Source organism: Rana temporaria, chromosome 4 (genome assembly GCF_905171775.1).
Source record: "Rana temporaria chromosome 4, aRanTem1.1, whole genome shotgun sequence".
In the NCBI taxonomy this organism is placed as follows: domain Eukaryota; kingdom Metazoa; phylum Chordata; class Amphibia; order Anura; family Ranidae; genus Rana; species Rana temporaria.
Window position 1 is genome coordinate 394,226,700 of NC_053492.1, and position 22,699 is coordinate 394,249,398.

The window sequence follows — 22,699 nt, forward strand, 5'->3', positions numbered from 1 at the left end:
GGCACTTAAACACCCTTCCTAACCAGACGAATTTTCAGCTTTCGGTGCTCTCACATTTTGAATGACAATTACTCAGTCATGCAACATTGTACCAATATGAAATTTCCGTCCTTTTTTTCCCACAAATAGAGCTTTCTTTTGGTGGTATTTGATCACCTGTGGGTTTTTTATTTTTTGTGATATAAATGAAAAAAGACTGAAAATTTGGTAAAAAAAATGAATTTTTCTTCATTTCTATTATAAAATATTGCAAATAAGTCATTTTTCTTCATAAATTTTGGCAAAAATGTATACTGCTACATATCGTTAGTAAAAATAACCCAAATTAGTGGATATTATTTAGTCTGGGTGAAAGTTATAGGATCTACAAGCTATGGTGCCAATCACTGAAAATTGATCAATTTGATCACACCTGATGTGCTGACAGCCTATCTCATTTCTTGAGACCCTAACAAGCCAGCAAAGTACAAATACCCCCCAAATGACCCCTTTTTAGAATGTAGACATCCCAAGGTAGTTAGTAAGAGGCATAGTTAGTTTTTTGAAGTTGTCATTTTTTCCCACAATTCTTTGCAAAATTAAGATTTTTTTTTATTTTTATTTTTTTCACACCAAATTGTCATTATAACAGGTTATTTCTCTCACATGGCATGTACATTCCACAAATGACACCCCAAAATATATTCTCCTACTCCTCCTGAGTATGGCGATACCACATGTGTGAGACTTTTACACAGCATGACCACATACAGAGGCCCAACACCGAAGTAGCAACTTCAAGCATTCTAGGAGCATAAATTACACATCTAATCTCTCAACCACCTATTACACTTTTGAAGACCCTGGAGCACCAGGACAATGGAAACGCCCACAAAGTGACCCCATTTTGGAAAGCTAACACCCCAACGTATAATCTATGAGGCATAATGAGTCTTTTGAACAGTTCATTTTTTTCCAGATGTTTTTGGAAAATGTGGGAAAAAAATAAAAACGCATTTTTTTTTACAGAAAGTTGTCCATTTATAGGATATTTCCAACACATAGCATGTACATAGAAAAAATTACACCCCAAAATATATTCTGCTGCTCCTCCTGAGTATGGCGATACCACATGTGTGAGACTTTTACACAGCGTGGCCACATACAGAGGCCCAACACCGAAGTAGCAACTTCAAGCATTCTAGGAGCATAAATTACACATCTAATCTCTCAACCACCTATTACACTTTTGAAGGCCCTGGAGCACCAGGACAATGGAAACGCCCACAAAGTGACCCCATTTTGGAAAGCTAACACCCCAACGTATAATCTATGAGGCATAATGAGTCTTTTGAACAGTTCATTTTTTTCCAGATGTTTTTGGAAAATGTGGAAAAAAATAAAAACGCATTTTTTTTTACAGAAAGTTGTCCATTTATAGGATATTTCCAACACATAGCATGTACATAGCCAAAATGACACCCCAAAATATATTCTCCTGCTCCTCCCGAGTATGACGATACCACATGTGTGAGAATTTTACACAGCCTGGCCACATAGAGGCCCAACATCCAAGAAGAACCATCAAGTGTTCTAGGGACATAAATTACGCATTTAATTTCCTTACAATCTATCCCATTTTTGAAGGCCCTTCATATTTCTAGCATATACATACCAAAAATTACACCCTAAAATACATTTTGCTGAGTAATGGGTAAACAAAATATTACCTGTGGTTTTAGTAGTCCAGTTGTCCACAGGAGGAGAGCCCTGATCCAGGCAGCAGGCAGGGACGTGGTCAGCGTCGGTGAATGGAATTGTCCAGGCAGAAATATTGTCCATAGTCAGTACTGGCAGGGTTACAGTCCAGGGTCAGTGCAAGTAGAGACATTGCCAGCAGTGCCAAAATATTGGTCCTGGTAGTAAGCAGGAACATGGTCCAAGTAGCAGGCCAGGAAAGAAGGGGGACAGGGGTAGAGGCTTCTCCCACCCAAATCTCTTTGAAGCCTCCGGGCAACCAGACCCTAATCCGGGAATGAGAAAACTAAAAAACTAGTTTTTTCATCCAGAAAAACAATTCTGGAGCCCCTCACATATGTGAGACCCCTGTGTTCCCACTAGCATAGCAGGGTAAAAGATCAATCCAAGGGGCAGGCAAAAAGCGTGGTCAAACAGTCCAGGGTCAGTTCCAGAGCGGGCAGAAGTAGGTACAGTTTAGTGTTAGGCAGAAGCATAGTCGTATAACAGGCCAGGGTCAGTTCCAGAGCAGGCAGAGGTAGGTACAGTTTAGCGTTGGACAGAAGAGTAGTCGTATAACAAGCCAGGGTCGGTTCCGGAGCAGGCAGAGGTAGGTACAGTTTATCGTTAGGCAGAAGAGTAGTCGTATAACAAGCCAGGGTCAGTTCTGGAGCAGGCAGCGGTATGTACAGTGGCATAAGAGGTGTGGCGGTAAATGACAATTACGTTTACCATACTTTCCTAATAATTTAGAAAAGAATGGTAACGGCGGAAACATTGATTGAAACAAAGGCCTGGTTGGGAAGGACAGTCAGGGCAATAATATATAGTGTCTCTTCTAGTTCCTGCTTTGGTGCACACACGGCATCTCTTCTGACGTTTTCGGCCTGATTCATGGGGGGGGAGTTTATCAATATAGTGTCGTTCATGGAGTCTGCTCACGCAATCAGAGCGAATGCCATCTGGTGAGTCTTCAGGGTACAAAAGGGAGGAGACAATTTCTTCTTGGTAATAAAGATAAGATAAGGGGTTACTTGTAGATTTACGGTAAACGACATAAGTGTTGTAAATGGCCAAACTGAAAAGATATATGGAGACCTTTTTGTACCAATAGCGGCTTTTTCTTGTGGGAAGGTATGGTTCGAGCATCTGATCATTGAAATCTACTCCCCCCATGAACAGATTATAGTCATGAACACATGCCGGTTTTTGGACAGGGCCGTTTCTTTTGGGGATTTCCACGTAGGTGTCATTATGTATCGTTGAGAGCATGTGGACGTTTCGTTTGTCCCTCCACCGGATAGCCAATACTTCTTCATTCCGCAAAGACGCCGTCTCCCCTTTTTGCAGTCTTTCCATAATGAGCCTTTGCGGGAAACCCTTCCTATTGGGTCGCACTGTACCACACGCTGGAGTGCCCATCCGGTGAAGGTTGCGGAAGAGGGGCAAGCTAGTATAGAAGTTATCCACATAAAGGTGGTAACCCTTTCCAAGGAGTGGATATACTAGCTCCCAAACAATCTTTCCGCTGGCTCCGATATATTCTGGACATTCAGGGGGCTGCAGTTGGGTGTCCTTCCCTTCGTAGACCCGGAAGGCGTAGACATACCCCGTGACCCGGTCACATAGCTTGTAGAGCTTAACCCCATATCGGGCCCTTTTGTTTGGGATAAACTGCTTGATGCCAAGCCTGCCTGTGAAGTGGACCAATGACTCATCCACGGAAATATTTTGGTCGGGGACAAATAACTGGGGAAATTTCTCTGAGAAAAAGTTTAGAAGTGGCCGAATTTTAAATAATTTGTCCTGTGATGGGTCATTTCGGGGAGGGCACTGGTCGTTGTCATTGTAATGGAGGAAACGCATTATCCTGTGGTATCTGGTTCTTGACATAATGGATGAAAAGACTGGCATGTGGTGGATGGGTTTTTTGGACCAATATGAGTATGATTCATTTTTTTTTGAGAGCCCCATGTTGAACGTTAGGCCTAAAAATAATTTAAATTCCTCCACTGTCAATGCTTTCCATTGATAGGGACGGGCGTAACTTGAATCAGGGTTGTCTCTTATGAATTGCTGTGCATAGAGGTTGCACTGGGCCACAATGGAGGATAATAGGTCTGGGGTAAAAACTAAATTAAAAAAATCAATAGGGGCAAAGTTCTCTGTGTTCACCTTAACACCTGGCTGGGCGGTGAAAGGGGGGACGTTTGCTGCTCCGGAATTGGGGGGAAGCCACGTAGGGTTTTCAAGGGCATAGGGAAGGCTGGCATGGGTCCTAACCCTTTGGGGCTGAGATGACACTCTGCTGGTTATTGGCCTTTGCTGCAGTGGTACTTCATTTCTCCTGGATGGTACTGAGCTGCTAGTTGATGCCACTGTATTTCTGGTGGATGGCTGCGAGCTGCTGGTTGATGCCACAGCGCTACTTGTGGTAGCCTGCTGCCCCATGTCAGAACGCCTTCGTTTCATGGGCACACTTTGCTCTTCCTCTGAATCTGTAGAAGACCCAGTGCTTCCAACCGGTTCATATTCTGAATCAGAATCAGAGAGCTCCCCGCTGCTCTCGTCGGTCAAGCACATATGTTCGTATGCCTGCTGAGTGGTAAAAAACCTTTTTGCCATACTGGTGACTGTGGGCTGTGGTGACAAACTATGGTAGGGAAACTGGAACAGATATGGCTGCACTGATGGGTGCTGATGAGATGAGGCTGGTCTAATGAGTGTGCACTGATGGGTACTGAGGGTGCACTGATGGGAACTGATGAGGGTGCACTGATTATCTGCCACTGATATGCACTGATAAGGCGGCGGTGATGAGGATCCACTGATGAGCACTCACTTATGGGCACTATTGGGCACTCTAGTGGCACTGATGAGCGCTGTAGTGGTGTAGATGAGCACTATAGTGGCGCTGATGTGGTACTGATGGCACTAATGTGGCACTGGGCACTGATGGCACCGATGGGCACTGTAGTGACACTGGGCACGGTAGTGGCACTGACGGAGCACTGGTGGCACTGATGGAGCACTGGTGGCACAAATGGGCACTGTAGTGGCACTGATGGTGCACTGACGGACACTGGTGGCACAGATGAGCACTGGTGTAGCACTGATGAGCACTGACAGACACTGGCGGCACAGATGAGCACTGTAGTCGCACTGATGGAGCACTGACGGCACTGAGCACTGTAGTGGCACTGGTGGTGCACTGATTGGCACTGATGAGTACTGTAGTGGCACTGGGCACTGGTGTGGCACTGATGGACACTGGCAGCACCGATAAGCACTGTAGTGGCACTGGGCACGGTAGTGGCACTGACGGACACTGTAGTGGCACTTATGGACACTAGCAGCACCAATGGGCACTGAAGTGGCAGAGGTGGCACTGAAGTGGCAGAGGTGGCACTGGTGGGGACTGTATTGGCACTGGTGGAGACTGTATTGGCACTGGTGGGGACTGTATTGGCACTGGTGGGGACTGAAGTGGCACTGTAGGGGCACAGATGGGTACTGTAAGGGCACAGATGGGTACTGTGTGGCACAGATGGGTACTGTGTGGCACAGATGAGCACTGCTAGGCACTGCTGGGCACAAGAAAAAAATGACACTCACTTTAAAATGTCTTCTCTCCTCACACTCTGTAACAGGGTGAGGAGAGAAGAGAAGGAGACCTTTGAGTGACCTGTTTTTGTTTACATATTGATCGCTCCCTCATTGGAGGGAGCGATCAGGTGGTGAAGAGCCGCTTTCATTGGCTCTTCACCGCGATCTCTGTTGCGCCGGGTCTCCTGGACCCGGCAAGCACACACACTCCCGCGAGCGCGTCGCAGGACGCGCGCGAGACACGGAGGTGTACGAGGACGTCCCATGGACGTCCTGTCACAATAACCCGGCCGCGCTGTAGCAGTATTTCTGCTATGGCGCGGTCGGCAAAAGGTTAAGGATATACTATACCTCTGACTACCTGTGCATGCAGTGGGTACAGTTGTACCTTAAAGTGACTGTAAAGCTTTTTATTTTTTGTTAATTAAAATAATAAATATGTTATACTTGCCTGCTCTGTGCAATGGTGTTGCACAGAGCAGCCCCGATCCTCCTATTTTCTGGTCACCCAGCTGCACGCTGGGCTCTTCCTATTCTCAGTTTGCCACCATACAAAGCCATTTCCTATGAGGGCGCACCTGCGGGCTTACTCCTGAGCTGGGCTGTGTTTATCTATTGACACACACAGCCCGGCTCAGCCCCTATTCCTTCTCTTTGCTTACAGGATTTGATTGACAATTACTATGCCTGCATCAGCACTTCTGGGCTGTTTTGCCAGCTACTCATAGATGTACTGTATAAGGTCAGCCATAGACAAATAGGTCTGTCAGTAAGGGTGAAAGGTGGTGAGAGGTCTGGCTGTTCTTGCTCAAATCATTGCACTGCTGGCACTCTATAATCTTTTATGTATGTGCCAGGTAGTGTTTGTGTAAGCATGTTTAGTAAATTTCACTTCCTTAGATGTGCCTTCCCTACTGGTTATAAATTGATGAGTTGCTCGCATCTTTTTTTTAATAAGACAATAAGGGGTTGATTTACTGAAACTGGAGACTACAAAATCTGTCGCAGGTCTGCATAGAAACCGCTCTGCTTTTTTTTTTAAATAAAAACAGTAAAGTTAGCCCAATTTTTTTGCATAATGAGTAAATAGATACCTAACATGTCACGCTTCAAAATTGCAAACGCTCGTGGAATGGCGCCAAACTTCGGTACTTAAAAATACCTTTTTTTACTGGTTACATGTTTTGAGTTAGAGGCAGTCTAGGGCTAGAATTATTGCTCTCGCTCTAACGGTCGCGGTGACACCTCATGTGTGGTTTAAACACAGTTTTCATATGTGGGTGGGACTTACGTATGCGTTCACTTCTGCAGTGCGAGCACATGGGGACAGGGGCACTTTAAAAAAAAAAAAATTATTGTTAATTATAAAAATGTGATCACTTTTATTCCTATTACAAGGAATGTAAACATCCCTTGTAATAGGAATAAGCATGACAGGTCCTCTTTACAGTAATAAGACCCCACATTTCACCTCTAGGTTGGGAAGCCTGAAATAAAAAAATAAATAAACCGATCCCAGCTGAGGCGGCGCTGTTTTTTTTTAATACAGAGGCTGGGCGTGACGTCATAACATCACGCCCGACCTACAATGATCATAGAGACTCCGGCGACCATCTGGTCCGCCTGCAAATCTCTATCTTCAAGATCCGTTCTCCGACTCACCGATCTCAGCGGTAAGCCAGTAGGAGCACCAGAGGCAGAGGGTGGCGGGAGGGGGGAAATCCCGTAAGAACGATCAAGCAGGGGAACGGCCGCTATGATTGTTCTTATGGTGTAGGGCAGTGATGGCGAACCTTGGCACCCCAGATGTTTCAGAACTACATTTCCCATGATGCTCAGCTACACTGCAGAGTGCATGAGCATCATGGAAAATATAGTTCCAAAACACCTGGGGTGTCAAGGTTCGCCATCTACTTTAAGTTGCTGCCATGTGATTGGCTGATTAGCAATTTCTGCTACCAAGCAATTAACAGTGTACCTAATAAAGTGGCCGGTGAGTATATATACTGTATATTGCTTTAGTCCTTTATGAAGTGAGTGCAGCCATATGAAATCCTTCTTATACAATGATTGAGTTCTTACTATGTGAAAATAAAATCAAACCCACACCTTCTTGTATTTCATAATACAATCGCCTTCCATTTGTTACTAATTTGCCCAACATATAAAGCAACCTTGTGTGTCCCTCCACTTAATGTTGAAAACCCATTGACCAAATGTTTTACCTTTCTGTTTAGGGAAAGGCGAATAGTGTTTGTGAAGCCTCTGTGGCTATATTTATTTAAATCTTATTTAAATCTTTAATGAGAATCTGCTCCACCTTTCTTGGTACTCTCCCAGGTCAGGAGCTGTTTTACCTGCCAAAGTATTTGCATTTATGTCCATCCAGTCTTACACAGCTCCATCACACAGCCACGCGAAAGACACCATTTAAAAATTGATGTAATTATTTCTTAAAGCGGAAGTCCACCTAAAAAAAAAAAAATATTAAAAGCCAGCAAACAACAAATAATACAGCTGCTGACTTTTAATAATGTACACTTACCTATGATGTCGGCAGACAAAGCAGAGCAATCGCTTGTCTATCAGCTGCCCCCCGCTGCCATCCTCGGTGAGGGAATCAGGAAGTGAAGCCGCATGCACGAGTTGCGTGACGCGTCCTCACTGGTCCCCGCTGTCTCATAGGACTAGTGTGTTTTCCAGAAGACAGTGGGGGAGGGGGGTGGGGGAAGAGGCGTAACTCCTGCGGGAGTCTATCTGAGAAATCTTCTGGAAAACACAAAGCGGTCTGGAAATTAGATTTTTTTTTATTATTATTTAAAGTGGTTGTAAACCCACTTTTTTTACTTTTACCTACAGGTAAGCCTATAACAAGGCTTACCTGTAGGTAAGGAAAATATCTCCTAAACCTGCACGGTTTAGGAGATATTCCCCTCGCAATGCGCCGCTGATTGCAGTGGCGCATGCGCAGGGGGGATCTACGGCGAAAGGACCGGCAGCCGCCGGACCTTGCCGAATTGAAATCTCCCGCGCGCATGCCAATCACAGCGATGGAGCGGCGATACCCGGAAGACACGCAGAGTCAAGATGATATCTCGTTCGGCGTGGACCAGGTAAGTTCTACACACCTCGTTCCGAGGTAAGTATTTCATAATGAGCTAATATGCGGTGCATATTAGCTCATTATGACTTTTGCCTTGCAGGAGAAAAAATATATATTTTTTTTGATGCGGGTTTACAACCGCTTTAAATACACACAATTGGAATGGACATATGTAGCGCTTACAATTACTCTTAACACTTTTATATGCAAAAATGATGCATGATATTTTCTTTTAGTGTTTGGAGCATTTTTGGATCTTGCCTAGTTAGAAGGAGCCTGAATGTCAGCTACTTAAAAAAACAACAGATCAGTAGACATCTGCCATCATTCTGTTACTATTCCACAACGCGTACAATCCCAAATCAGACCGTGTAAGCTGATAAACCCCTTCTAACTCATCTGCTCCCTAATTTTTCCCATTAGGAAATTTCTACACACTTGTCAATATGTGTTGTCCGCACTGATTCTGATTATACTGCAGTTCTCCTAAAAATCTTAATGTATAAATCAATATTGTGAAATCTCAATGTAAATAACCAAGCAAAAGTAATTGTTTTCGGCCACCACAATAAGATGTTCTGATTGGCTCCTTGCTGTGTCCATCAATACTTGTGCAGTTGAACCCCCTTCATGGAAAACAAAAATTCTCGTCTCTTGGAGCCCTACAATACTAGACATCATGGCGTCAATTCACCAGCCTACAGGGATCGTGTTAAATGTTCGGTATTTTATCACAAGATCATTTTCTCATAAAAATGTTCAATTTACATATATAAATACTATAGAGCTGCATAATGTGTGTGTGTGTGTGTGTGTGTATATATATAGTTGGGGACAATTGTTAGTTATTTAATCCCCTGCAGATTTTGTAAGTTTGCCCTTTTACAAAAATATGAAAGGTCTATGATTTTTATCATAGGTGTATTTTAAATGATAGAGACAGAATATCAACCAAAAATCCAGAAAAAAACACATGATACAAATGTTATAAATTGAGTTGCAGTTCAGTGAGTAAAAATCTTAGGAGGGATTTTGGTCCGCTTTTCTTTACAGATCTTCTTTAAATCCATAAAGTTTCTTGGCTGTCAATTGGCAACTCGAAGTTTCAGCTCCCTCCATACATTTTCTATAGGATTAAGGTCTGCAGACTGGCTAGGCCATTCCATGACCTTAATATGCTTTGTTGCCTCGGTGGTATGTTTTGGGTCATTGTCATGCTGGAAGACCCATCTTTAGTGTGTGGGCTGAGGGAAGAAGGTTCTCATCCATAATTTTACAATACAGGACCCCATTTATTGGCCCCTCATTGTGGAAAAGTCGGCCTGTACCTTTAGCAGAGAAACAGGCCCAAAGCATATTGTTTCCACCTCCGTGCTTGACTGATGGTGTTCTTAGGCCTCGTACACACGATAGGTTAACCAGAGGACAACGGTCTGATGGACCGTTTTCATCGGTCAAAACCGATCGTGTGTGGGCCCCATAGGTTATTTAACCATCGGTTAAAAAAAAGCTAACTTGCTTTAAATTTAACCAATGGCTTCCTAACCGATAGGTCAAAACCGATCGTTGGTAGGCACGACCATCGGTTAAAAATCTACGCATGCTCAGAATCAAGTCGACGCATGCTTGGAAGCATTGAACTTCAATTACAGGAAAGCCCCAGCAGTGCCCATTAGTGCAACCAATCAATGCCCATTAGTGATGCCAGCCAGTGCAGCCTTTCAGTGTCTGCTTATCAGTGCTGCCTATCAATGCCCTTCAGGGCCGCCTATCCGTACTACCTATCGGTGCCCCCCAGTGCCACCTATCCTTACCCACCAATGCCACCTATCAGTGCCTCCTCATCAGTGCCCATAAGTGCCGCCTCATCAGTACGCATCAGTGAAGGAGAGAAATTACTGACAGAAACTAAGAAAAATGTTTGTTTCAACATTTTCAGTCTTTTTTCTTTCTTTTTTTGTAAAAAATAAAAAACCCATCAGTGATTAAATACCACCAAATGAAAGCTCCATTAGTGTGAAGAAAATGATTAAACATTTATTTGGGTACAATGTTGCATGACCGCGCAATTGTCATTCAAAATGCGACATCGCTGAAAATTGGCCTGGGCAAGAAGGGGGTGAAAATGACCAGGATTGAAGTAGTTGAAGGGACTGAGGACCATTAACAACTATGGCGAGATATCTGATGCATGGCACATTGATAACAAAAGCACCCTTTGACTTCTTTTTCATCTGGTAACTGTAGTGTGTATACTAGGAACACGGAGCAGAAAAGACAATCATTCTATCACAAAGCATGGTTATTTTTTGGACTAATTTATGCACTGAACATGTTTTATTCATGTGGAAATGTGTGCAATTATTTATTAATGGACATATCAGAATTATGAGAGCATGGTCTTTATTTTATTTAGGACAATTTGTTTATATATCTGGGACTGTAAATGTCTAATTGACAGCTGCTCTAAAAAATGTAAAATCCTCCTGTAGCTGTCCATTTAACTCAAAGGTTAAAGCGGAGGTCCACCTAAAGAAATATTAAACGGCAGCAGCTACAAATACTGCAGCTGCTGACTTTTAATATATGGACACCTACCTGTCCAGGGCGCCCACGATGTCGGAAGCCGATCAGTCGCTTAGCTCTCGGCTGTCCCTGCTGCCATCCTTGGTGAGAAAATCAGGAAGTGAAGCCTTGCTGCGCGTCCTCACTGGTCCCTGCTGTCTTCTGGGACATGTGTGTCTCCCAGAAGACAGCGGAGGGAGGACAGTGTAGGCGCAAGAAGTGGCATAGGTCACCGCGATCACCGCACCGCCGGAAGTGGGAGCAAATGCCTGTATTACACAGGTATCTGCTCCCTCCTCCCCCTGAAAGGTGCCAAATGTGACATCGCATGGGGGGGGGGGGGGATTCCAAAAAGTGGAAGTTCCATTTTTGGGTGGAACTCCACTTTAAAGGCTTCCTATGTCCCTTAGTGGCCTGCAAGAAAATAATTGAACAGCTAATAATAAAACCATACGCAGGAAATTAAAACCGTACACCAAATGAAAAAATATATGTCTTTAAAAACAATGTGAAAACGATTTAGGTAAGAAAATTAGAGCTATGATTAGGGTAACCAAAACCTACTGACACTACTAAATTTGATCTGGGCGTCCAGATTTCAGTGGACTGTGGTTATAAGAAATACAGGTTTGTGATTCGAGTTTTGAGCCAGATCTCTAATTTACCTTTAAAAGCAAAAGAAAAAAATATATGTTTATGCCCCAGAACCGGAAGTGAAGTCCAAGGTCCGAAGGTCCTTTAAGGGCATAGAGCTGAGTGGGGACCATCTTGCCCTCACTTGACTTTCTGCCCCACAAACGGCCGCATCGGATAGCTTCCACACTTTACAGACGGCTCCGGTAAGACCGGAAACGACTGGGAAGCATCAGGAGAGGGCACCTCTCTCGCCGCCTCTAAAAGTGATCATGCGGCGAATGCACCCACGGGACCACTTTTATCCAATGCGGAATTGCCCATAGTAAAAAAAAATTACTGGGTTTATGGCAGCTAACTAGTATTAAACGTCAAAGTAATAATGTGTTTTTACTATGGGCCAGTCAGCAGTTGGCTAATAAATTAACTGTAGAATCAGCCAGGAGATTAATTTCCAAACAGCCAAACTGCAGTATTTAATTATACACATATTAGGAATGTGAGTCATTTTGCACCTCATGATCCTTTATCGGCACCAAACGAAAAGCCGCACAGAACGAATGTTGACTCCTGGCACCATGACTCCTGTTATGGTTTCATGAGCATTTCATATTTTGTACATTGCACTGTATTTTCCTCTTACAGCAACAAACAGATTTAAATTCAATTTATAAATAAAGCTTCCTGGATTTTATACAGCATTACAATGAGTTATTAGATGATTTTTTGCATTGTGGAACCAGCGTAGAAAACTGCTGTGCTTCGTGCAAAGACAGTTTCAGATTCCACTGTGTCTATCATAAAAGCTCTTCTTTCTCTCATTTTCCTTCATATCAGGATCAGCGTAGATAGAAAAGTAATCCTTTATGCTGTCCTGCTATGCCTTGCACCCCATCAAGTCATGATGAGGAGAGATGGGCTGAAGAGTCATGCAAACCTGCCACTAAATGTCATCCCACTTTTTACCCATAAAGAAAATGGAAACCATGTTCTATTTATTCCTTAGAGCCCTTTCACACAGGTGGACCGATCAGGCCTTCCAATCTCCTATATGGTATCAATGGACATGTGTCTGTTGACACCCGCCAACAATTGATCTGATCCTGTCGGATAGCAGTTGGGTGTAAACAGTGAGGTTGGTCCGTTTACATCCAACCGCCCATACAGGAGAGCAGGCTGTGTTTGCTCTGCATAAGCGGAGCAGATGGACCAGTCATTCGCCTGCTCAATGGGGATCAGCGGACAGATTCCTCGCTGAGCAAGCGGACTCCTAGTGGAGTCCAGTCAGTGTGGAAGGGGTCTTAGACAGACAAAAGGCAAAAATTATCGGATGTCCACTGACACCCACTGAGTAGGTGGACTCCACTGGAGCCTTTCCCCCGTGTGTTAGGGGCTCTACCTCTGCTTAGTGTATATATATAAATGTTCATTGGACCAGCAAATATGAACATAAATGGATATCAAAACATCAATATTATAAAATTAATGAGGCAGGTCCAGACAGCATGAGGAGAGGGGCTTTATTTTTCTTTTATCAATCGATCCTTAGAAGTTTATATTGCAAAGTCCCTTTTAGATAGTATGGTGCCAAAAACGTTTTGAAAAATAGTCTTTCTTCAAATGTAACTAACCTCTTAATCACTCATAGTCCCTGTACACACGAGGAAACATGTCCGATGAAAACGGTCCGCGGACCGGTTTCATCGGACATGTCTCCTGGGAGCTTTTGGTCTGATGTGTGTACACACCATCAGACCAAAATCCCCGCGGACAGAGAACGCGGTGGCGTAGAAGACACCGACGTTCTCAAACACGGAAGTGCAATGCTTCCACGCATGCGTCGAATCAATTTGACGCATGCGCAGGATTTCGGTCCGCTGGTTAGACGTACTAACCAGCGGACATGTCCGACGGACAGGTTTCCAGCGGACACGTTTCTAAGCATGCTAAGAAACTTTTGTCCGCTGGAAACCTGTCCGCTAGGCCAGGAAACCTGTCCGATAGGCCGTACACACGACCGAACATGTCCGATGAAACTGGTCCGCGGACCAGTTTCATCTGACATGTTCGGTCGTGTGTACGGGGCCTTAGTCCTTAAAGCGGAACTACACTGCATCTGAGCACCACACACCAAAAATGCTATTTTCAGACCAGTTTCAGCAGACATGTTTGGTCGTGTGTAGGCCCGAGCGGGCAGGATTCCAGCAAACATTTGCCCGCCGGGCCTTTTTCCAGCGGGCAAATATTTCTGGACTTGTTTTAAAGCAGCCCGCTGAAATCCTGCCCGCTCGGACATGTTCGGTCGTCTGTACAGACCTACCGTACATGTCCTAACGCCCGCCATCCCTCGCATGCGTCGAATGACTTTGACGCATGCGTGGAAGCATTGAACTGGCAGGGCCGCCCACATCGCCGCGTCATCGTCGCGGCGACGGCAGGGACACGCCCCGCGTATTGTTTACGCGCGGATTTCTGTATGATGGTAAGTACAGCCACCATACAGAAATCCCCGGGCAGACATGTACGGTGAAAATGGTCCGACGGACCGGTTTCATCGTACATGTTTGCTCGTCTGTACCCGGCCTTAGAGGGAACTGATCAGAGGATTGAGTATTATCAAAGGTGCATATATTTACACTATAAGGTGAGGGCACAACCAGTGGAGGGTACACCAAGATTTTTGCATATGCACAAAGATGGATCAGTGTGGAGATATCGTGTTTATATGAACTGTTTTCACAAACCACATAATGAACTGTCACGTTGTCTGCACTATTTATTGAATATTATAATGAAACTGTGTGGTGCATTGAGCACATTGCACTTTATTGTTACATGTTTTGACAGTTTATAGCAATTTCTTTCACTGAATAAATGTAAATACAGTTTAAAACAAGTAAATATGCCTGTTATACACCAATATATATATATATATATATATATATATATATATATATATATATATATATATATATATATATATATATATATATATATATATATATATATATATATATATATATATATATATATATTTATTTATTTATTTATTTATTTATTTATTTATTTATTTATTTTTTATTTACCAGGGGGGGCAGGCAGTCCGCCCCGGGTGCCACCAATGGGTGGGGTGAAGGGCCGGCTGCCTCGATTCTCCTGGCCCTCGGACAGCACTGCCATACTTTAAGGTTAAGAAAACATTACTGACAGCCCTTTCTCATACAATGTTCCTCCTGTGTCACTCTCAATGTAAATGGAAACCTGTAATACCTCAAGTAACACCGCTCATTCTAGCCACTCTCCTCCTCCCGCTCTGCCTCCTCCTTGAGTGTAGCTTTTGATTGGAGGAGGAGAGCCATCATGTGACCATCAGTGAAACAACAGAGGAGAGTCACATGACCAGGTCCACAAAGGAGCAACGTTAATTGAGGTATTACAGGCTTCCATTTACATTTACGTGCAAGAAAGGGAGGGGGTGGTTACCTGTTCTTGGGTATAGTTGAAAGGTTCTTAACATATACAGTCCTTGTTATTCCATTTGTAATAAAAAATAAATGTAAAAAGCAAGTTTAAAGGGTCACTAAAGGAAAAAAATGTTTTGCTGAAATGACTGTTTACAGGGTATAGAGACATAAAAGTTAACTGATTCCTTTTAAAAAATATTACAAATAGATAAAAAGCAATCATATAATGTGCCTGCAGGTTAGTTTCACTTTTAAACTGGTTTCATGTTCCTGTGAACTAGAGAGACCCGCAGAACAAAAAACAAAAACAAATCCAGGGCAGTGTTTTGTTTTTAAAATGAATCTGATTGGTTCTGTTAAATTTTAGACACGCAGTAATGACAGCTTAGACCACAGTGAAAAGCTCCCAGTACTGTGGTTATAAGGAAACAGACAACCAGGAAGTTTGGAGATCACAGCAGAATTACAGCAACATCAAAGCAAAAACTAACACTAAGGACATGAAACCAGTACTGCAGTAAGGTAAAGGAAGCTATTTAGCTAAAAAAAAAAAAAAATCCTTTAGTGATCCTTTAATTTATTTACTGAATAAGCTGTACTATTATTTCAAGCATAATACTTTTATATGCACTGTATGTCACCTTCCCAGTGTAAAAAATCAATATTCCACACTGAACATTTTTTTCAATTTTTCGAAACATTTTCTTTTTTTTCTCATGGCTTTAAACTTTTCCGGAAAATTTACATCCATCTCTACTCTCCAATACAGGTGCTCTTATTTACCTTTTCCACCCTCTCAACCCTGCCATACATTGTGTCGCATTGGCCAATCAGTTAGGCCCAAATGCTATCACATGGGGAGGGGACTGTTGAGCCCCTTGTAAAGGTTTTCCCTTTACAAAGTGAAAACATACAAAGGAATTGTGGGTTTTTCTGCTGGTCTATATGGAGAGGACAATTGCAACTAGTAGTGACACATTATGTGACTACAGCTATTTGCCTAGCATGGAAAAAATACAGATTGGCTTTAAATTAGTGATTGTAAATGTCAAACTTAAAAAGAAAAAAAAAACATGTTATACTTACCTGCTCTCTTCAGTGGTCTTCTTCTTGGGTCCCCAACAGCTCTTGGTTCATCCTCCTCACTGAGTGTCCCCATTATCCTTTCATTAAAACCCTTGTAGTGGGGCTGTGCCTGCAATCCAAGGGGTAAGTTCTTGTTTTGTCCAGGGGAGAGGAGAAAGCCTTGTACTTTCCTGATCTTCAACTCCCCTGGAAAATGGCTCTCTAACACCATTCATTGGTGGACTGTTCCTGGTGTCTATGGAGCCTGCTCTAGGCTTTATGATATCCGAACTCAAGACCGCTGAAGCATGGGGTGCAGGAGCTGTAGAGACCAGTATTATGTGGGGAGGATCGGGTAAGTATATCTACCCCTATACAAAAATAAGCAAATAACCCATGTGGGCACGGCTCCACTGAAAGGGAAATTGTTTCTTGGCCCAGGGTTCAGCTTTAAGTAGCGTTTTTGTTTTTCATTTCTTTCTTCTTCCTTTAGGACTTTAGTATGGAATGTGGAATATGCTATGCGTACAGATTGGACTCTGCCATTCCAGACCAGGTGTGTGATGATCCACACTGTGGGCAGCCTTTTCACCAAGCCTGTCTATACGAGGTAAGAATTTAGTATTGCTTAGACTAAATCTCTGTAGCTGGAGCTAATTAGGGTGACGGTACTTCATAAAAGAAAAGATGCTGTGTATTAATTGTCTCTCTATCCAGGAACCATCATTGAACTGAACAACTTAAGCACAGCTTGATGTATCAAACAGGAAAAGAATAATGTCCTTACCCCCCCTTTCCTATTGCTCATAGCATATACTCATCAGGATATGTGACATGTTGGCACATCCTGACAAGTGTAATCAGCATCTTTCTGGGAATGTGCACTTAAGGCACGCAGTCTAGCTCTGAGATTGGGCTGTTATAAACATCTGCAGATTGTGGAACGTTTCCAGCAAGCCATTAACAGTAGTGACCACTGTCATTAAACATACAGATTGCATGAGAAAGCCAGGCAGCACAGTGGCTAAGTGGTTAGCACTCTTGTCCTACTTTGCTGGCTTTTTTTGGATATCTGATGAGTTTGTTTCTCTAGTGCCTGCAAAGGTGTCTTTTATACACTTTTAACTTGCTCCTACATGCCAATTGGGTTGTAGAGATGGTGTCTATATTGTTGGGATAGGGGCACTAGACAGTAAACCTATCTGGGCAAGAACAAATGAAAATGGTGTATGTATTTTGTAAAATGTCTTGCAGCTTATGTACACTTTGCATACAATATTTGCAGTTTAAATGTTCTGCTCTTGTTCAAACGTCATTGTTCTCATAAGCGAATAGGGGAGCACTGAGTGGCATAGTGTCAAAATCATCCAGACATGGTGGTTAGGCTGGGTTCACACTATACTACACGACAGTAGTACGACTTTCATCCTACTTTGCTCTGCGACATCGGACCTACATTGGTCCTATATTGATCCTACATCCATCTGACTTTCATGAACAGGATACTACTTTGATCCGACTTTGTGATAGTCTGACTTGCTCTTTGACCAATCAAAACAATCCCAGAGTGAGAAATTCCTTTTGCTGCTGTAATCACCATGTCGGATGGTAAGGACAAGGATCCTACTTTGATCCGACTTCAATGATATTCAATGGGCTGAAGTAGGACCAAAGCAGTACAGGGAGCATTTTCAAAGTCGGACCGACTTGTGTCAGACCAGTTAAGACAGCTCTCATAGGGAAACATAGATTTTTACACGTCATGCGACATGAGCTCCCAATGTTGGAGCGTTTGTCGGACCAGTGTGAACCCGGCCTGACTGTTCATAAGGAGGAAGAGCTTGGTGATGAATGCTCATCAGAGTACAGTGCTCAAGAGGAATTCTAACATAATTTAAATCCTGCTGATTGGATTGTTGCATTGTTACTAAACAAAGATGCCTAATCATATGGAAGGCTGCCATTTATCTGGGAAATCCCACTTAGCATGTGTGTTACATAGGTAGCAATGATTAGACCTTAGTAATGGCTGTATTATTAAAGAATGAAGTGTTTGGGTAAATTACTGTAATCGTATTGGATAAAGAGCAACGTTTTCTAAGGTTTGTAGCTCTGCATTTAAAACAATGGTCTCTTCAGCAGTCTGACCTACCCCCTCCTTAGTCTTAAAGGGGTTGTAAAGCTTTGTGTTTTGCTGTCACCGGTCCCCCCGAGCCCCCGTTTTACTTACCTGAGCCCCGAATCTCCGCGGGCACTATCCCGCATTGCTTTCCCCAGCTCTTGTTGGCTCTTCATTGGATGATTGATAGCAGCGCAGCCACTGGCTCGCCCGGCTATCAATAACGTGATGCGCCGGGCCGAGTGATACATTAGGCGGCTATGGCTGCCTAGTGTATCACACGGGAGCACGCCAGCAAGGTAACCCCTTAGGGAGAGAGCTTCCCAGAGGGTGTTAGTTTTTGCGGGGAGGAACAGCGGGAGCCGCCGTGGGACCCCAGAAGAGGACGTTCAGGGCCACTCTAGCAAAGCGATCTGCACAGTGGAGGTAAGTATGACATGTTTGTTATTTAAAAAAAAAAACCCTGAACCTTTAGTATACCTTTAACTACACCTGACCAAGGAATGTGAGTGTTGTTTGCAAATCTGTAGCACTGAAATAGTGGATTTGAGTATGTGGTGTTACCCGAGATAAATGAACTCCCACACATGCAACCTGGCCAATCAAAATGGCCAAAGGTTGGGAATCCAGAGGAAGAGCAGTCGTAGATGTCAGCGGCCAAAGAGGGCACTCCTGGACTTCATCACTGGAGTGGAGGTGTGTGTATGGTTCCGCTATAAAAGCACAGCTCCAGCCAAAAGTTTTAGATCAATTGAAGAGTGGGTAATTATCAAAAACAACTGCCCTTAGTGTGAAAATCAAAATCACCCAATACCAGTGCACTAAATACATGTATTACTTTTTTAATGTGCTGTCCTTTTTTAAAGCAATACAAAGCAAAAAGTTGATATAGGCTCTTTTACATGGACAGCCCTATTGGTCCCTCCATTCTCCTCTATTTAGCAGAAGGTGTCAATGAACATGTGTCTGTTGACCCCCACCGACAGCCGATCTGATCCAGTCCGTGGAAAACAGACGGATGGGGAACGAATCCCCATCTGGCGGATCATATGGTAGTCAGGTGTAAACAGACAGGTGGTCTATTTACATCCAACCGCCGATAGAGGAGAGCGGGCTGTGTCTGTGTCCACGCTGCATAAGTGGAAAGGACATGGAACAGCCATCCGACTACTTAGCAGGGATCAGCGGACAGATTCCCTGATCAGGCGGACTTCTACAGAGCCCACCCTATGTGTAAGGCCTCATTCACACGGGCACCATCAGTTTAGCCACATTAAAAACGTATCATTTTTTTATCCGTTGCTTCATCCATCTTCCGTTCCGTTAATCTCCGTTTTCATCCGTCTTCCGTTCCATTAACATCTGTAAATGTATCAGTTTTCGCATCCATTTTGATCTGTTTACAGCAGTTTCTGTGGCTTTGATAACATTACCCAGAAAGCATTGCTCCTCCCATGCTGCATTGCAATTTTCAGTGAGTGACTTGTCCTTGTGTGCGCTATCTGCATTGTGCGATAGATTCCAACAATTTTTGGGACTGCATTGACATTGTTTGTCATATTTGCCTATATGTGGGGAAAGGAGAGCAAGAAAAAGCAGATTGTGACTAGGAGCTGCTCCTGGGAGACATCTCTGGCTGTGGTTCTCCTTGGGGATGTACTTCCTATTGTTCAATTACTGCCTGGATCATAGATTGAGTTCACAGATAAACTAAAAAAAATGTTTTCTTTAAAACGGATCTTAACTGATTGGACGTTGACGGACATTGTCTGTTTTTTATTTTTTTTTTATTTTATTTTATCAATGAATAAATACTGGTTACAACATTCCACTTTGAATATATATATCTCATATGTTGAACCTGAATATCCCCCTATTCCGAAAACCGCCCTATCCCCTCATCCCCAACCCTACCTCCTCCACTTGACCTATCCCCTATCCTCCAACCCGCCATTACATTTGTTTGTTACAACCCAATCCGTGAGTGGTTAAAGCGGAGGTTCACCCTAATAGCATGTATATTTGACCAACTCCCTTATATTCATAACGAGTACTGTCCGCAATTAGTTTTTTTTTTTATGCTGTACGTACCTTGTAATCCATTTTTTCAATCTACTTCTCCCCATGGGAGTTTCTTTGCCTAGGGGGATTGTCATCTGGGAGGTCGCCCAGATGATTGACGTCTGTTCGCCCCGGCAGATAAGGTCCCGCCCCCCGTATTGCGTAGGCGCGCACGAGTTACGGGGTTTCCGAAAAAAGCCGAACATGCGGAGATGTGAGTCGGCTCTATACGGCGCCTGCACTCTGCATGTTTGGCTTCTTTCGAAAACCCCGTAACTCGTGCGTGCCTACGCAATACAGGGGGCGGGCTTCAGGATTTCTCTCATTCACCTCAATACACTTCTCCCCCTCCCCCAGGTCTCCAAATTCGCAGCTAAAACAGAGTTGATCTGCTGAACAGTTCTCTTATCTCTCTGCAGAGATAACGGAGCTGAATCCAGCCTAAGAGTTTCAATTTGTATGCAATCAGGCAGGCCCTTGCACTACATGGTTTTGGTAAATCTGAAGATAAAAATCTGCAGAAAATCTAAGAAAGTAATGGAAAGCCTGAGCTTTGGCTCAGTTTCCAGGTCCTTTCAACCGTGTCAACTAAACCTTCTTCACGTGGTGCAGCAAGTAGGCTGGATGGCACCCTAAAACTGCATATGTCAAAATTTGAGTGGGTCCAGTGCGCCAGTTCTGGCTTTACACCGGACAGCCCTATGGCTATCTTCAAACTCAGGGGCTCCTTGATCTGTGGATACTTCCTATGCCCTAAAATACTTACCCATGAGTAAGATACTGTTTTATTTTTCCTGTTAAAATTACTCCTTTTAATATGACATGCAATGCACATTAAAACACCTTGAACTTACAGATTTTGACCATATTATTTGGTACCATTTTAATCTTTATTGCTAAAATATGTGAACAATATTTGTAATTAATCCACTAGAAGTTGCTCTTTTTTTTTTTTTTTGTCTCTTTAGTGGTTAAACTCATTGCCCTCAAGTAGACAGAGCTTTAATATTATATATGGAGAATGTCCCTACTGCAGTAAGGTAAGCTGATTGATATGTTTATATGAGCTCCCATGTTTTCCCTTCATAAAAAAAGGGGGGGATCCAAAGAAATAATGCTTTTTGTGAAAAAAATTATATATTTTTTATATTCGATAAATTGGTGTATACAGCAAGCTACTAGTGTGCCTGTTTCCAAAGCAGAAGCCAGTTTGTTACAGTGATTGACTGAAATGTGAGCTATTAATATTTTGGCTTTGTCTGCATGTGTGTCAGTTTACAGTTACTGTAAATCACTTGCTTCTTCTGCTCCGCTATTTTAACATTGTTATGCAAAAAAAAATTGAGGGGATTTTATAAAGGGTGTCATGCTTCCTTTAGACTTCCAATGGGCTGAAACAGGCACAACGGATAGGAATGTGCATCTGTTGGAGACTGGCACAAATGTGCACTCCCTCCCCAGCCAATGCACTTATCACACTGGCGATAAAACAACCTGAATTTGGTGCACATGTCAATATTAAAACTTTTTTGTTTTGGCTAAAATTGGTTTTCCTAATAGGGTGGCGGAGCCTAATGGAGAAATAAGAGACTAGTTCTCAATCAGGCCTGCCTTGCCTTTGACAGCGCACAGCAATAGGTGGATCCTTTAGCTGCTCTTTAGTCTGAAATCGGCTTTGGAATATGCCCACTGCCATCCCCTGTCGATCACAATTAAAGCAGACCTGATGGGAAATTATTTTCTGTTCCATCCATCAGGTGCTGTGACCATGGAGGACTAGTTCGCCCATCAGGTTCACCCCCAATAATGCAAGTCATTTCCTAAATATGGACATGGCCATACTTGGGTAATGAGATTATCAGTATCCCCAGCCCCTTAGTTTACATTCAGCTTTGGGCCAGGGAATTTTCTGTCCAACATCTGAACAAGGCTGGGGATAGAGCCTTGTGCAGGAAGCGGTCCTGTTCATGACATGCCCCACTCTGAGCACTGGCGTACCTCTTTACACCAACTCAGGGCTGGTTTTAATCAAAGTCAGTTTCCTAATCTCTGTACTGGTGGTAAATCTTTAAGAATCTGCTGCAGCCTGTAGCTTCAAGTGGCGATAAAACGGCCTGAATTTGGTGCACATGTCAATATTAAAACTTTTTTGTTTTGGCTAAAATAGGGAAGGGTGTGCCAGGTTTTTACTGCTGTCTGAGGTATCACTAGGAAATTGCCCCTCACTTCTTAGTCTGATTACTATTTTGGCAATAAAAATGGAAGTAAGGGGAAGCCCCAATAGGGACAAAGTCAGCAATAATAATACAGGTTTATAAGTACAGCAGAGCAAGGCTAGAACACTGTAATGTTTTTATTGGTGACTGT

At 43.3% G+C, this 22,699-nt stretch overlaps 1 protein-coding gene across 3 annotated transcripts in view; it reads left to right on the forward strand.

The window, feature by feature from the left end:
• Nucleotides 1-22,699, forward strand: part of FANCL (FA complementation group L) — a 126,419-nt gene that overhangs the window by 102,850 nt on the left and 870 nt on the right. For 2 of the 3 annotated variants that reach the window (XM_040351149.1, XM_040351152.1), the window contains 3 exons: nucleotides 5,987-6,064; nucleotides 16,646-16,762; nucleotides 21,301-21,372. In XM_040351149.1, the coding sequence (XP_040207083.1) occupies nucleotides 5,987-6,064; nucleotides 16,646-16,762; nucleotides 21,301-21,372 (267 nt within the window). The remainder of the gene's footprint in view (nucleotides 1-5,986; nucleotides 6,065-16,645; nucleotides 16,763-21,300; nucleotides 21,373-22,699) is intronic. The other variant, XM_040351151.1, reaches the window with a different exon arrangement.